This window comes from Pecten maximus, chromosome 3 (genome assembly GCF_902652985.1).
Source record: "Pecten maximus chromosome 3, xPecMax1.1, whole genome shotgun sequence".
Lineage (NCBI taxonomy): Eukaryota > Metazoa > Mollusca > Bivalvia > Pectinida > Pectinidae > Pecten > Pecten maximus.
In genome coordinates, this window is record NC_047017.1 from 5555917 (window position 1) to 5568489 (window position 12573).

At 33.5% G+C, this 12573-nt stretch overlaps 1 protein-coding gene across 2 annotated transcripts; it reads left to right on the forward strand.

The window, feature by feature from the left end:
* Positions 1 to 1137: 1137 nt before the first annotated feature.
* LOC117323022 lies at positions 1138 to 12289 on the forward strand. 2 transcript variants are annotated; one of them, XM_033878010.1, is made up of 7 exons: positions 1138 to 1452; positions 2782 to 2961; positions 3730 to 3791; positions 4409 to 4554; positions 5814 to 5899; positions 6448 to 6496; positions 6851 to 7118. In XM_033878010.1, exons 1-7 carry the CDS (start codon positions 1248 to 1250, stop codon positions 6960 to 6962), a joined length of 840 nt encoding a protein of 279 aa, XP_033733901.1. In that variant the 5' UTR covers positions 1138 to 1247; the 3' UTR covers positions 6963 to 7118. The 2 variants fall into 2 exon arrangements, with proteins under 2 accessions (XP_033733901.1, XP_033733900.1); XM_033878009.1 differs by lacking the exons at positions 1138 to 1452; positions 2782 to 2961; positions 3730 to 3791; positions 4409 to 4554 and adding exons at positions 8984 to 9079; positions 9464 to 12289 and having other exon boundaries at positions 5842 to 5899; positions 6851 to 8477.
* The last annotated feature ends 284 nt before the right edge of the window (positions 12290 to 12573 follow it).

Consider the following 12573-nt stretch of genomic DNA (forward strand, 5'->3'; position numbering starts at 1 on the left):
AAAACTACGCTACACACCACAATTGATTACACAGCTTCGCGACGCTGCACTAGCGTAGCGTAGTGCAATCTGCAATACGCAAGGGTTGTACAAAAGACACGAGACAATATCAATGAGAGTTATATGCATCATACAGCAGTTTCGGTCCCCCTTAAACAGCCAGGGTCATTTTGAGATGCCCCACCTCTGTATTACAGCAGTCGTTTAGTTACTACATCACTGAAACTGTGAAAAATGACAAATACTTGTACATCTTTTGATAAAAGAATATGTAACTTATAAAGACATTATCACGAACCTTTCTAATAATTATCATTTTATGAATCAGACAATATGATTATTTTTTTGTCAGTGGTTTCAGTAACGTTCCTCAACGATTTGAAAACATTATTCAATCAAATAAAAACAAACCTTGCTTGAGGAACTAATGTCGTAAATTAAAAAGTTAATGAAACTTGACCTAATGTTGCAGTTCTACAAATACGATTGCAGGTTTTTCTCTCAATAGAATGTTTAAGATGCAGTTAATTATGTCAGCTATTGATAAACCTTGATTAGGACATGATCTGATAGTATGAGCCAAATGCTTGAACGTGTAGAGGCTGCATAAAATTATCATCCTCATTAGATTATTTGAATCGGTAAATATTATTACCTTCATTACGTGATATGCCACTCCGTTAGCAAAGGGTAATAGTGAAATCTTCGATGCGTTAATCATATGTATTTACAATGAAATAGAGCATTGTGTTATATATTTGTTATATGAGGCTTACCGGGTACTTGACCTCGATGGGAGACCGGGGATTTATGGGGAACAAAAACAAATAAATAAATAAATTGTAAATATTTTATTTTATTTATGAATGTTTTTCTAAATTGTAAGAAATTGACTAAAAAAATGTAATGATATTTCAATTATCAGTAATTTGAATGAAAGCAGTATTTTGGTAAGATATAAATTTTATTTGCCAAACTTTGATACTTAAACATTTCAAAACGATCCTTTCGTATAAAATGTCTTTTATTCTGAAATATTTATCGATGGAAAAAAATCGTATTCCGGATACACTATTCGTGATCCACATTTATACTATCACAATCGTTTCCGGCGAGTCTCGTTTTCGAGTGGAGGGTGAAATACAACTTCCGTTAAAATGTGACATGAGTACTGTATTTATGACAAGCGAAATAGCCCACGTCAAGTCTAGTTGTTACAAGTTTTACACTCAAATGATAATGAAGACATGAAGAAGAGGTCTGTCAGCGGCAATGAGACGTCGTCAAGACAGTTACACCGCCGTCAAACTAGGCCCAAAGCCAATTCTATTCAGACACACAACGAAGACGAAAAGGAAACGAGTCAACTGCAAAGCAAACGTCGAAAAGTTAGACTAGGCCTAACCAATTTATCACCAATTCATGATCAATCACCTGAATCATGTTCGAAAAGTAAGAAGTTGTTAAAATGTGTTTGAAAACTAACTAAAGCCTAGGCCTAATTGCCTTTGGCATAATTTGTTTCACATATGCACAATTGTTGAACATTTACATTTTGAACATGCATGCATGCTGTACATAGAGGTTTAGTTTACGTGTAAAGGAACAGGGGTCGAATTCTCTCAGCATGTTTAAAGATATTTTTATTTATCAAATACCTCTCACTTTTACTTTTAGTTAAGGGGAGATAACTCTGATAAATAAAACATTAATTTAGGATAAGTTATAACTAGCTATATACATGTATATATATATAGCTACAGCTATGGTGTAGTCTGTAGAGCCATTCGTTCTTGAAGAGCTGCCCTGGGAACCTCAAAACTAAAATAAAACCCAACGAAATAAACAACAAACAAAATAAATGACAAACAACAAGGGAGAAACTCATTATAAAAAGATAATATCAGGAGCATAACCGTTACGCCAATTATCTGAAGATCTGATCATGACTATGCTCAACTGCTGTGACCTGTCTGCTACAGTCATATGTATGTGAGGTCTGTCAAAATTTTTGTTTAAAGCTCTAAACTTTGTTTGTACAAACATAAAGGTTGTCATTGACAGTGATAATGGACGGATATTATATGTATATACATCTATGCATTGACATGATGTATATATACATTTAGCAGGATGACAACTTTGTATATGAAAGTCAGAATTTTATTATATTTGATTGATAACCATATCCCTTTTACTTATTAGAAACAACTTTTGTCCGAAAAGTTTTTGTTTTTTTTGCTTCATGATTTCCAAGCTTCCGAAATCACCCTTTTTTGGAAGGTATACATATAAAAAGCAAGAAATTCATTACAATATGAAAACTGTTAAAGCAAAAGTTGGTTGACACAGTAAAGAATGTATATTTGTATATATGTATTCTCAAAGTATTGACACCAGTCGTATCTTATGATAAAAGCTGGACATAGTCATGATCTGTTTTATTTTTGTTTAATGAATGTTTATAAGAACTTTCAATTTACCAGTAGTTGGATATATATGCTCACAGAAATGAATGGTTTGACAATTATATTTAATATGAAATTGAGTATGTATGGACATGATTAAAAGTCCCAGTAATGTGTCATTTAATTTCTATACTAATAGTTTATATCAATAACTCATATCATCATTTTAAAGACATTTTTCCTTCTATGTCGCAATTGATAATCAATGAGTTCACATACCTTTAAAAGATCTGGCATGATATTTGCCCCCAAAACTGGTGCATATATATTAGTTGATATATTCCTCATGATATTTTCCTTTCACATTTTACAGGACAGGATATTTCAAAGAGGGATTCAAAATTTGAAACACCGAAATCCAACAAGAGCGGTTACTTACATGATAGCACTCCATTTAAGGATGATATTCTGTTGGCGTCCCAAGGCTACGATGCGCAGTGCGATGTGAGATGGGATTGTACATCACCTGATGCTCTCCGATACATCAGGAAGAGTAAGAATGATTTGTATAAAAGTCTGTGCAAAAAGAGGGGATGAAAACATTCTCCTTTATGATTACTATATAGTATAAGTAAGATTATGATGTTGAGGGTTGTATAAAAAGACATACAAGTTGTTATTACGGAAGAATGATTTGTATGAAAGTCTGTGCCAAAAAAAAAAAAAAAACGAGGTGGAAACAATCGCCTTTATGATAACATTATTATATAATAGTATAAGTAAGATTATGAAGTTGAGGGTTGTACAAAAAGACATACAAGTTTTGATTTCCTTTAAAAAAAAATTAAGAATTAGATATAGTAGAGCCAAAATTAAGTTAACTCTATCATATACAGCTCATTTGTCCTTTTGAGTGCTTAAAATGTTGATGATAGAAGCTAAAGACAACCAAAAAACTGGCAATAACGGTAAGTAAAGAAATGTCAAAATCTGCATGTTGAAGCCATTATTGTAGAAATGAGGGAATATATGTTTCATATATTGTCCCAACAAATAACAAAAAATTACCAAGACTGAGTGGTGTGTTTGAATCAAGGACAAAATGATGCATTGGATCATTTTAAAGTCATTGTAATCTTAATTGTCTTAGAAATCCAATTTGTCTAAAGTCCAGTCATTTTAACTGGGAATGAATCAAATGTGCTAGCTTAAATGGGTCTCTAATCTACATGTATGTAATTGTCACAGTATATAAAATCAAACCTGTATACTACCAGTATTGGCCTATTTGTGATATTGTTAATAAATTCATATCTTACAGATAGACGACGTCATCATTCCAGTGATGTTGCAGACATTGTCCAACTTCTTATTCCAAAAGAGGTAAAGTCACTTTATCATTATCTAAAGCTTCGATTCAATGGTACCATTTGAGTTTATACAGTGAAACATTGCGTCATCATCAAACTATCATTTCTGGATAAGTGATGTTGTCCTTCTTAGTGTTTTTCCTGCTTTTTTATTTTGGGCTGAATCAGACTCATCTCCTGATCATGTATGCCTATTTTCCTAGTGAAGTTATCAAAATTTCCAAAACTTTACTTGTGGTGATGACAGGAAATCCAGTGATTTTACACTAAGATTTGTTGTACATTCAATTCCCAATTTCCACCAGGTGGCATTATCCCAGAATGGTCTGGAAAAACACTGCCTTAGGAAACGCTCACATTATACTGACTCAATGTCACATTTTGTCTGATAATTTAATCCTTCTTAAATTATATGTATAAAGCTTTTACTTTAAACATCCTATATAATGGATATTCAAAATTGAAATAGATATTTGGATTTATATACAGGTATATGTGATAGTAAAAGATTGTTTTGGCATATCAAATTATTCAACTCATTCGATGAATTCTTTATGACATAGCCAATCATGTATGATCCTTTATTTATGCTTGAAGGATTCCCCTTATATCGTAACTTGTTACTTCTAGTCACAGGAGGAGGATGCAGGCTCATCAACGAACACCCCACCTCTACTTGGATTGTGGATGAATTTGTCAAACCAGTCCACACATGCCAGCAAGGATGATAAATCTGGACACAGTACACACCCAGTGCACTCCAGCAAGCTCGTACGGTGAGGGAAAGCCATACAGTTTGACATAAAAAGAACATCTGCCATTATACTGTTGATTTTAAAACCAGAAAAACAGAAAAAACTTTATCCGGTAGTTCTTTGCAGGCCTGGACATCAAAGGTCAGGGTCACATACTTTAAATAGAAAATCAGTTAATGCACAATTTCTTGTTCTTTTGGGGTGATTGCATTCGATGAATCGTTTGGGATAAACTTTAAATTTAGGCTCAAAGGTCAGGTGTTGTCAGTGACTATAGATAAAAAAAATCAGTTATGCATATTTTGTTCTGTTGAGCTGATTGTTCTTGACTTTATCCAGTGATTTCCTTAAGAAAGTGCTTAATTGGAATAAATCTATTAGGATTTAATGTCAAATGTCAAGGTCATACAAATAAAAATAAGTTTATCCCATTTAGTTTTAATCATTGCTACACTTGCTTGCTTGGAATAACCATTTAGGCCCAGAGTTTAAAGGTCAAGGTCACTGTTTGCACAGTATCTTTAGCTCTGTTGGGCTGATTTCACTCAGACTTTGTCCGTTCCTTTCTCAAAGGAAGTGCTTGCTTGAGATATCTTTAAAGGCTTGAATGTCAAAGGTCAAGGTGACTGTACATTGCTATTAATAGAATATTAGTTTAAATTTATGCATTATAGATTGAGTTCTATAAAGCAAATTTCACTCAGAATTTATTAAGTAGTTATATAAAGAAAGTACTAGCTTTGGATAGCTTTTCAGTCTGAAAGGTCAAAGGTGGTCAAGGTCACTGTTGTTATAAATAGAAAATCAGTTGTATCTTGTGTTCTATAGTGCGATTTGCCATGTAACACTCAGGTTAAGCTTGGGTTTAGAGGCAGACACCTTGTGTGGTCTGTTGACATTTAATTACTCTAGTTGTTTTTGAAATCACCTTATTAAATGGTGTATTAAACCTTTCGTCGCTGTCAGTGTGGAATACTCCAAAAATGTCAGAATATTGGTTTAATACATTTTCAGAGGAAAATTAACAGAAATATGACTCATTTATACATAGTAAAATTTCCATAATGATTGAATTTGAGGAAACATATTTGAAGGAAACATATGATCATCAATGAGGGAAATAGCATGCTCTGACATCACTTCCTTCAGATACATGTACATTATTATACCATCCCATGGTTTCTATTCCTGAAAGTGAAATTAATCAAGATTAGCAAATTTTCTATATATTTATTTGTAGTTTGTAAACCTGCTCTGAATTTTTAAATTTTGTGTTCCAGGTTCAGGAAAAAGGACAAATTACGTAGTCGTGATGCAAAGATGCCGAGAGAATTGTTGGAAAAACTGAAGTTGGCTGTAGAAAAATGTGAGAATTATCAATGTTAGGATGGTAAAAAAATCTTTGGTAGCTATATATTGATAAACTACAGAATATGTTTGTACCCATTTATAATAACCTCCTTACCTTTAACCTTTCCTGATACATCCGTGGCAACTTCACCTAAAACTTGGTAGACTTTATAATTGTGATATTTTGTCTTGTTTCCTAAAAAGAATTTTTGATTGGACAGTTTTTGCAAAAGTTGTTGCCCTTTGTTTATTTCAGTATTAATTTTGATTTTTGTCTTGAGATTTCCTTTTTTGGACCAATTACTAATAAAGCATAAGAATCATGATATAAAGTTTCGTTTCTCAGAAAAAAATCTGATTCAATTATTTTTCAAAATGTACTGTTGCCAATTTCTGTTGTTGAAGACTTGAGTACTTGTTTTTATTAAACTGTCAGAAAATTATATATTGACTTTGTAGTGAAAAGTGAGATTTATAGCTTGCCAGATAGCCTCTCTTAAGAAAATACAAATGCCCAGTTGTTTACATACCTGAGTAAATTGTGGATAATATTTTGCCATTTAGGTGATGGGCAATCCACAACATCGACAGAAGAGGTCGCTGAAAGTGATAAGTACGATACTTTTATACATTTCTCAATTTGTTTTACATGTTCTGTATTAATAAAATACAATGATAATTTCTGATCAATTGTGTTAATTTTGTGGTGACTGTTTAAAGCCGGACACAGGGTTATCTTACCCAAGAATGATATTTATTTTTGACTATTGCTAAAGTAATGATAGCTTAATTTTTGGTTCTATAAGAAATTACCTTACATACAAAATAATTGTCAACCAATTAACCAATTTTGAATTATAATGTATTCATTAAAATGCTGGTGTAGGTATCCTCATGTTGAAAAATAATCTTGAAAAAATTTGGTTATGTGAAAGTAATTTTAATATGACATGGATTCCTTTTCTAGGGATACAAAAAAGGATGAAAGTCCAGAAGGTTTTGACAAATCCAAGGATTTATTTGCAAGTGCAGAAGCGGCCAGATCTGTGTTAATAGAGCGAATGCTTCACCTACTTTGAATTGGAGTGATGATGAAATATTTGAGAATGAAGATCTCATGAAGGAAACACAGGATCTAGACTTAGAGCCAAAAGACAGAAGGGGCAATAAACGAAAATCTCACGGGATCAAAGAATCAAAACCTAAAATGAGTAAAGTTTGCTTAGATACTCATCAAGAACTGCAAAGTAACTTGTCTGATAGCAAGAAACAAACAAAGGGTGTAATATCATATAAAATGTTTCAAGGGGGGAAGGAGAGATCCCCATTTAGGAAAGTGAAGAGTTTCAATGACATTGATCATGTGCAAAGCAAACCGACAAATGATCTCCGACAAAGTAAGGGTCGTAAATGTTTATCACTTAGGAACGTTGACACCGTGACAAAAACTGTTACAACAGCATCTACCTCTAAGTCTGTAGGTAGGATGACTGTCAATCAGGGTAGTAGTGTTACTTCAAACCAAGCTACTTTCACTTCAAACCAAGTCACTCAAAGTACACATGCCTTAGCAATGGACAAAAAACAGCATTCAAATCGTGGAAATCCTCCAGCAGAAATCTGCACACCTGTAGATCCAAGTGCTTCAAAAATGCTTAGAAACGTGGCGTCTTCTAGTACTACACATAACTATAATGTTACTAGTGGTCGTAGCTCTCTTTCCACAACGAATAGAGCTTCTACTCATCATTCAGGACTTGTTGGTACATGCTCTGAAAGGCCAAACAAAGTCTGTGATAAAGGTCCCTCTGTTCCTGTACCAGCAACCAATAACAGTCTGAAAAATCAAGTCATCATATCTAGTAGGACATTTGTTGTTGCCAAAACTCAAACTACAGGTTCTGGTATTGTGAGTACTGGAGTACAGAATCCAAATCCTGTAGTTAGTAAAAGTCAATTCAATAAAATCAACTCTGGATTACAATGTTCAACAGTCCAAAGTGCTTCTACTACAACCTCAAACTCTAGACGACGCTCCAGTGGAATCTTCGACACAAGTTTGTCTGATGATCTTCTATGCCAGCTAGCTGAACCAGACGAGCTTTTGGACAGTCAGGCTAGTCAGAACACTAACAGTATTGTTAAGTCTCAAAGTTTAGGTGTAACATTACACGAAGGAAAACCAGTGCAAGGAGTTGGTATGACAAAGTGTGTTAGTGTATCTTGTGATAGACCCAAGTCTAGTGTATTGTTTCCTGCGAGTTCAAAAGGACCTGTGAAAACGACAGGATTGAAACAAGTGCCAATCATTTCTAATTTCAATAAAACTGGATGTGCCAATTATAATATCCCTCTAACTACACAGTCTAGTGTTAGTGGCAATAATAGAATTGGTGCCGACTCCATGATAACTCTTAGTCAAGTGTCATCTTCTCAGAGGAGCAAATTCAAATTCAAATCCAAATCTGTGAACAGTGGGATGGGTGTACAAATACCAGTGTCCACTGTTACTACAAAAATGTCTGCAAATCTGTCCACGTCTGTTAGCGCCCCAGAGATCAGGAAACTCACTACTGTCGCTACCAAGTCAACAGGTAAAATTTAAACATGTGTATAGCTAGGTATAACACCAAATTAAATTAACTATAAATACCAGCACCCAAATGTGTATTTTAATGACCACAGTAAATTTCAGTAAAACCTGTGAAGCTACCAAATGGTGAAAGAAAATTTCTTAATAGACAGGTAGTTTTTATAGCTTGTTTGATAGACTTTGTAGTTAATATGATTTTGTCCCAAGGAATTTTTTTAATACATTGTCATCAGATGGTTGGCTATTCAAATCACCTCTTTCCATATAATAGTTATTTATATATGTAAATGTAGCCTTTTCCAACCTCACCCCAATCTCCTTAATTTGATGCCTTGTTGCAATTGTCCATGTTCAATTTGCATTCTCTAACTTGCATGCAAAGGCACCATCTTCGATTTTTACTGTTAAGTAAATTATCACTATTTTTTACAGTGAGCTAGATCTTTCTCCAATTTTAATTCCTATAAGTATATATATAAGAGGTTTTACTGGATGAATGTTTTTCAGGTTCTTCCCTTACAGACAACAGTGAGGACCTGTTTAACTCGGATGATGACGAGCTGTCTGAACAGCAGATCTTGGCCGTGCTGGACACCGTGGAATGTAAGATCAGTACCATATAACATATATGTATTAACACAAACTTGTCGTGATACTCATGGTCATAAATCTTTTTTAAAAAATGTGTTAAAAATGAGAATAGACACTAAGTAGTGGGCAATTATTTCAAATCCAAAATATTTTTCATTGAAATTTTCAATTTTTTTTCTGACTGCTTGTCATATATACGATAATATACAGGAAGCAAACATGAATTTTTATGTACATAATTAACGGTTTCTTGTGTATTATTAACTTGACTTTACCAAAAAATGCTGAAGTTCCTTAAGCTTGTTGAAGTTGTTAAATCCAATATCCTGCACATATGTAACACATTCCAAGATAGTACAGTACTAAGATAATAAACATTCAATTTCCTCTTTTCAGTGGAGGCTTCGCAGATGCCAATAGCACCACAGAGTCAGCAGTGTCCCAAGACAAGTCCAAGTGCTTTTCCTAGCAAGTGCTCCATGAACGAAATCGAGCAGAAAAAGCATGCAGCAAAAGCAAAACTTCTGAAGAAGAAGGCCGAAGCTGTTTCTCCAGAGACTCTATCACAGGATACAAGTCCGATAAAATTTAGTCCTACGAAATATACACTGGAGGAGATTGAAAGGAAAAAACAGGCCGCTTTAGAAAAAAGACGAGCCAAAAGTAAAGAGACTTTACCTGAAAGTTCAAATGTGTTCAATCAATATAAGCAAGATTTTATAGTTAAGAAACAGCAAAATGTCAGCACAAAAAATCCTAGTGCAATACAGAGTTGCTCTTCTGGAAGTCCGGACAAGCTTCATCAGGATGATATACAAAGAAAACGGCTGGCTGCACTTGAAAAACTTAAACTTAGGGAAGACAATGTTAAGAAATGTGCTTCCAGTAGCAGTTCTAGTGATAGAAACAGCTTTAGTCCAGGAAAATGCTCACAAGAGGAAATTGAGCAAAAAAAACTGGCGGCATTGGAAAGAAAGAAACATGCATCAGGGGATGTTATGAAGGCGCGTCATCATTCCGACTCTAGTCCCGGATTCTCCAGCAGTCAAAGTGCTGAGAGTAGTCCTTTTAAATGTACCCCGGAAGAAATTGAGAAAAAGAAATTAGCAGCATTAGCAAAATTAAAAATAAGGAAGAACTTGAGCAGTCAGATGTCTAGTAAAGGGAATTAGTCGAAGAAAATGTGGGACTATATAGGTAAACATTGTAAAATTCACGGATGTGTATCTTGAGGTTGTGTTTTATTGACAATGTAACACTGATGCCTAGGGATCTTGGGGTCTTTGTATAAGGAACGTTTGGGTTGTCCATTATGTGTTTTGCCTAATTTTTTTGAGGCCAGTTAACTAGAAATGATAGTTGGATTTCTTTCTTTGTTTTTGTTAATCTGAATTATTTGAATACTTTTTCTTCCCTTAGTTTTTCTGAACCAAAAGAAGGGGGACTATTTTTCTATCATAATATATGGTCATGTTTGAAGTATTATAGAGTGCCTGAATACATTGAATTTTACTTGGGTTATCTATAATCACTTATAGTTTATTCCCTACACATAAGTGGTAGACTATTTGCTTATGTCTCATCTTAAGTTTTAAAAAAATTGAGATAAATATTTCAAATATATTTATGACAAGATATTGTATGACACAATTTTGACACCCTTATAATTAATATTTTTTACGTTCAAACTTAGGTGTACATATAGAAATAATATACCTAAATAAATGTGGAAATTCTTAACAAATATCTATGGCAATGTCAAGAAGATAGATCATTTCAACATTCCAAACGTTCACAATATTGACTGGCTAATCCAATGGCCTTTCTTTCAAAAAATAATATTGTATTGTCTAATATCACACTGATGTTCCTCCTATAGAGAAATGTACTGCAGGCAGTATTATTTGTGAAGTTTTATAGCTTAGATTGTTTAAGTAGTTTAGATTTGTTAATTAGATTTAGATTTATGCACGATAAAAGTTTAAAATGACATTGTTAAATTGTTTCAATAAGTCAGTACTTTACAATTTTCTAGGGATGCTGAGTTTTTTTGGAGGATATTTGTAGTGTAAACCGTTTTGCTTTGTTTAAATTGTCAGATTTTTATCAAATTCCTTTAAAACATATATTTTCCTTGTTCTGACCATTTCTGAGATAAGTAACTTCTAGAAAGATCTTTCTCAAACTTTGAACATAGGTCATAGGTAAAATTGTCTTTGCACCTAGTTGTGCAACATCGCTTTTGTTTGTAGATAATTTTGCCAGCAGATAACCTAGTTTGACTTTGTGTTTATGGTTTGTTGTTGCTAAAGAATCTTTCTGAATCTGTACACACATATGTACACGTTCCATTATTAATTGGGACCTAGTTATTTAATCATTCAAGGTCACTTTTCACATTTGGTAACTTTAGAAAAAAATGACCACTTGTTGACCAATATTGATTTTAATAGTCCAAGTTTGTAAGGTTTGCCATCTTGCCAAAGTTTGAATATTTTAATAAATTAATATGTTGTTTTGATTTATAAAGTTACAATGATTACAGTCAGTTGACATTGCTTGACAATCAAAAATTCAAGGTTAAGGTCAAATTTGAAATATCTTTAATGGTATATATTTGATCATGACATAATGAAGTTAAGTTGATCAGCATTAAAGTCAGGTGTTGAAGGTCAAAGTTAAAGGTTCAAAGGTCAAGGTAAAAAATTTCATCTCTTAAAATGATTTATGAAGGAAAGTTGATAAAAAGATTGGAATATTACTGCAAGTCATTTGTGCTTGCAGGTCAATAAAGTTCAAAGGAATCAAAGAAAGTAATTATAAGTGAGCAAAGTTCAAGTCACCAAATTGAAGGTTTATTGTTTTTCCTAATGGTAAAGGATCTCTCTTCCCAATTGTAATTACACAAGTGGTTGGAGCTAAGATCTCTTTGGGATCTTCTATTCATTTGAGAACAGAATTTTGTTCAACAAAGACACCCAGTGGTGTACTTTCCATTTGTTTTAAAACTGATTAATGATATATATGCATTGTTTTGAGCATGTCTGCAATTAATCAGCAGCTGTCATGAACAGAATCTATTGTTTAAGCCGGGAGCTTATTTCTTTAGTATGCATAGCCATCTTGACATTGATACAAAAATGTACACGATATGTTGAGAAATTGTGTTGGAATGAAAGTGAAATGTTTCCTTGTTGTGTGTCAATAAAGTGGGAAATTCATTTGGTGTAGTTTATCTTTTATGTAATGGTAAATCTTTAATTTGTATGTGATATGACATTCTCACATATGAAGACAATGTCCATGAAAACTGAAGAAGGCTGTATATTACCATCACTCTGAAATGCTGATTGACAAGATAGTGTGCACGTGACACTCCACTCTTATTAAACTGACAATGCCTAACCTGATTTGAACGAAATACATCCACATGCTAATGGCAAAAGAACTGCGAATATTTTGTGATTTGTTTTCATGATTCCTGGTTGTCTCGATCAGTTTCATTT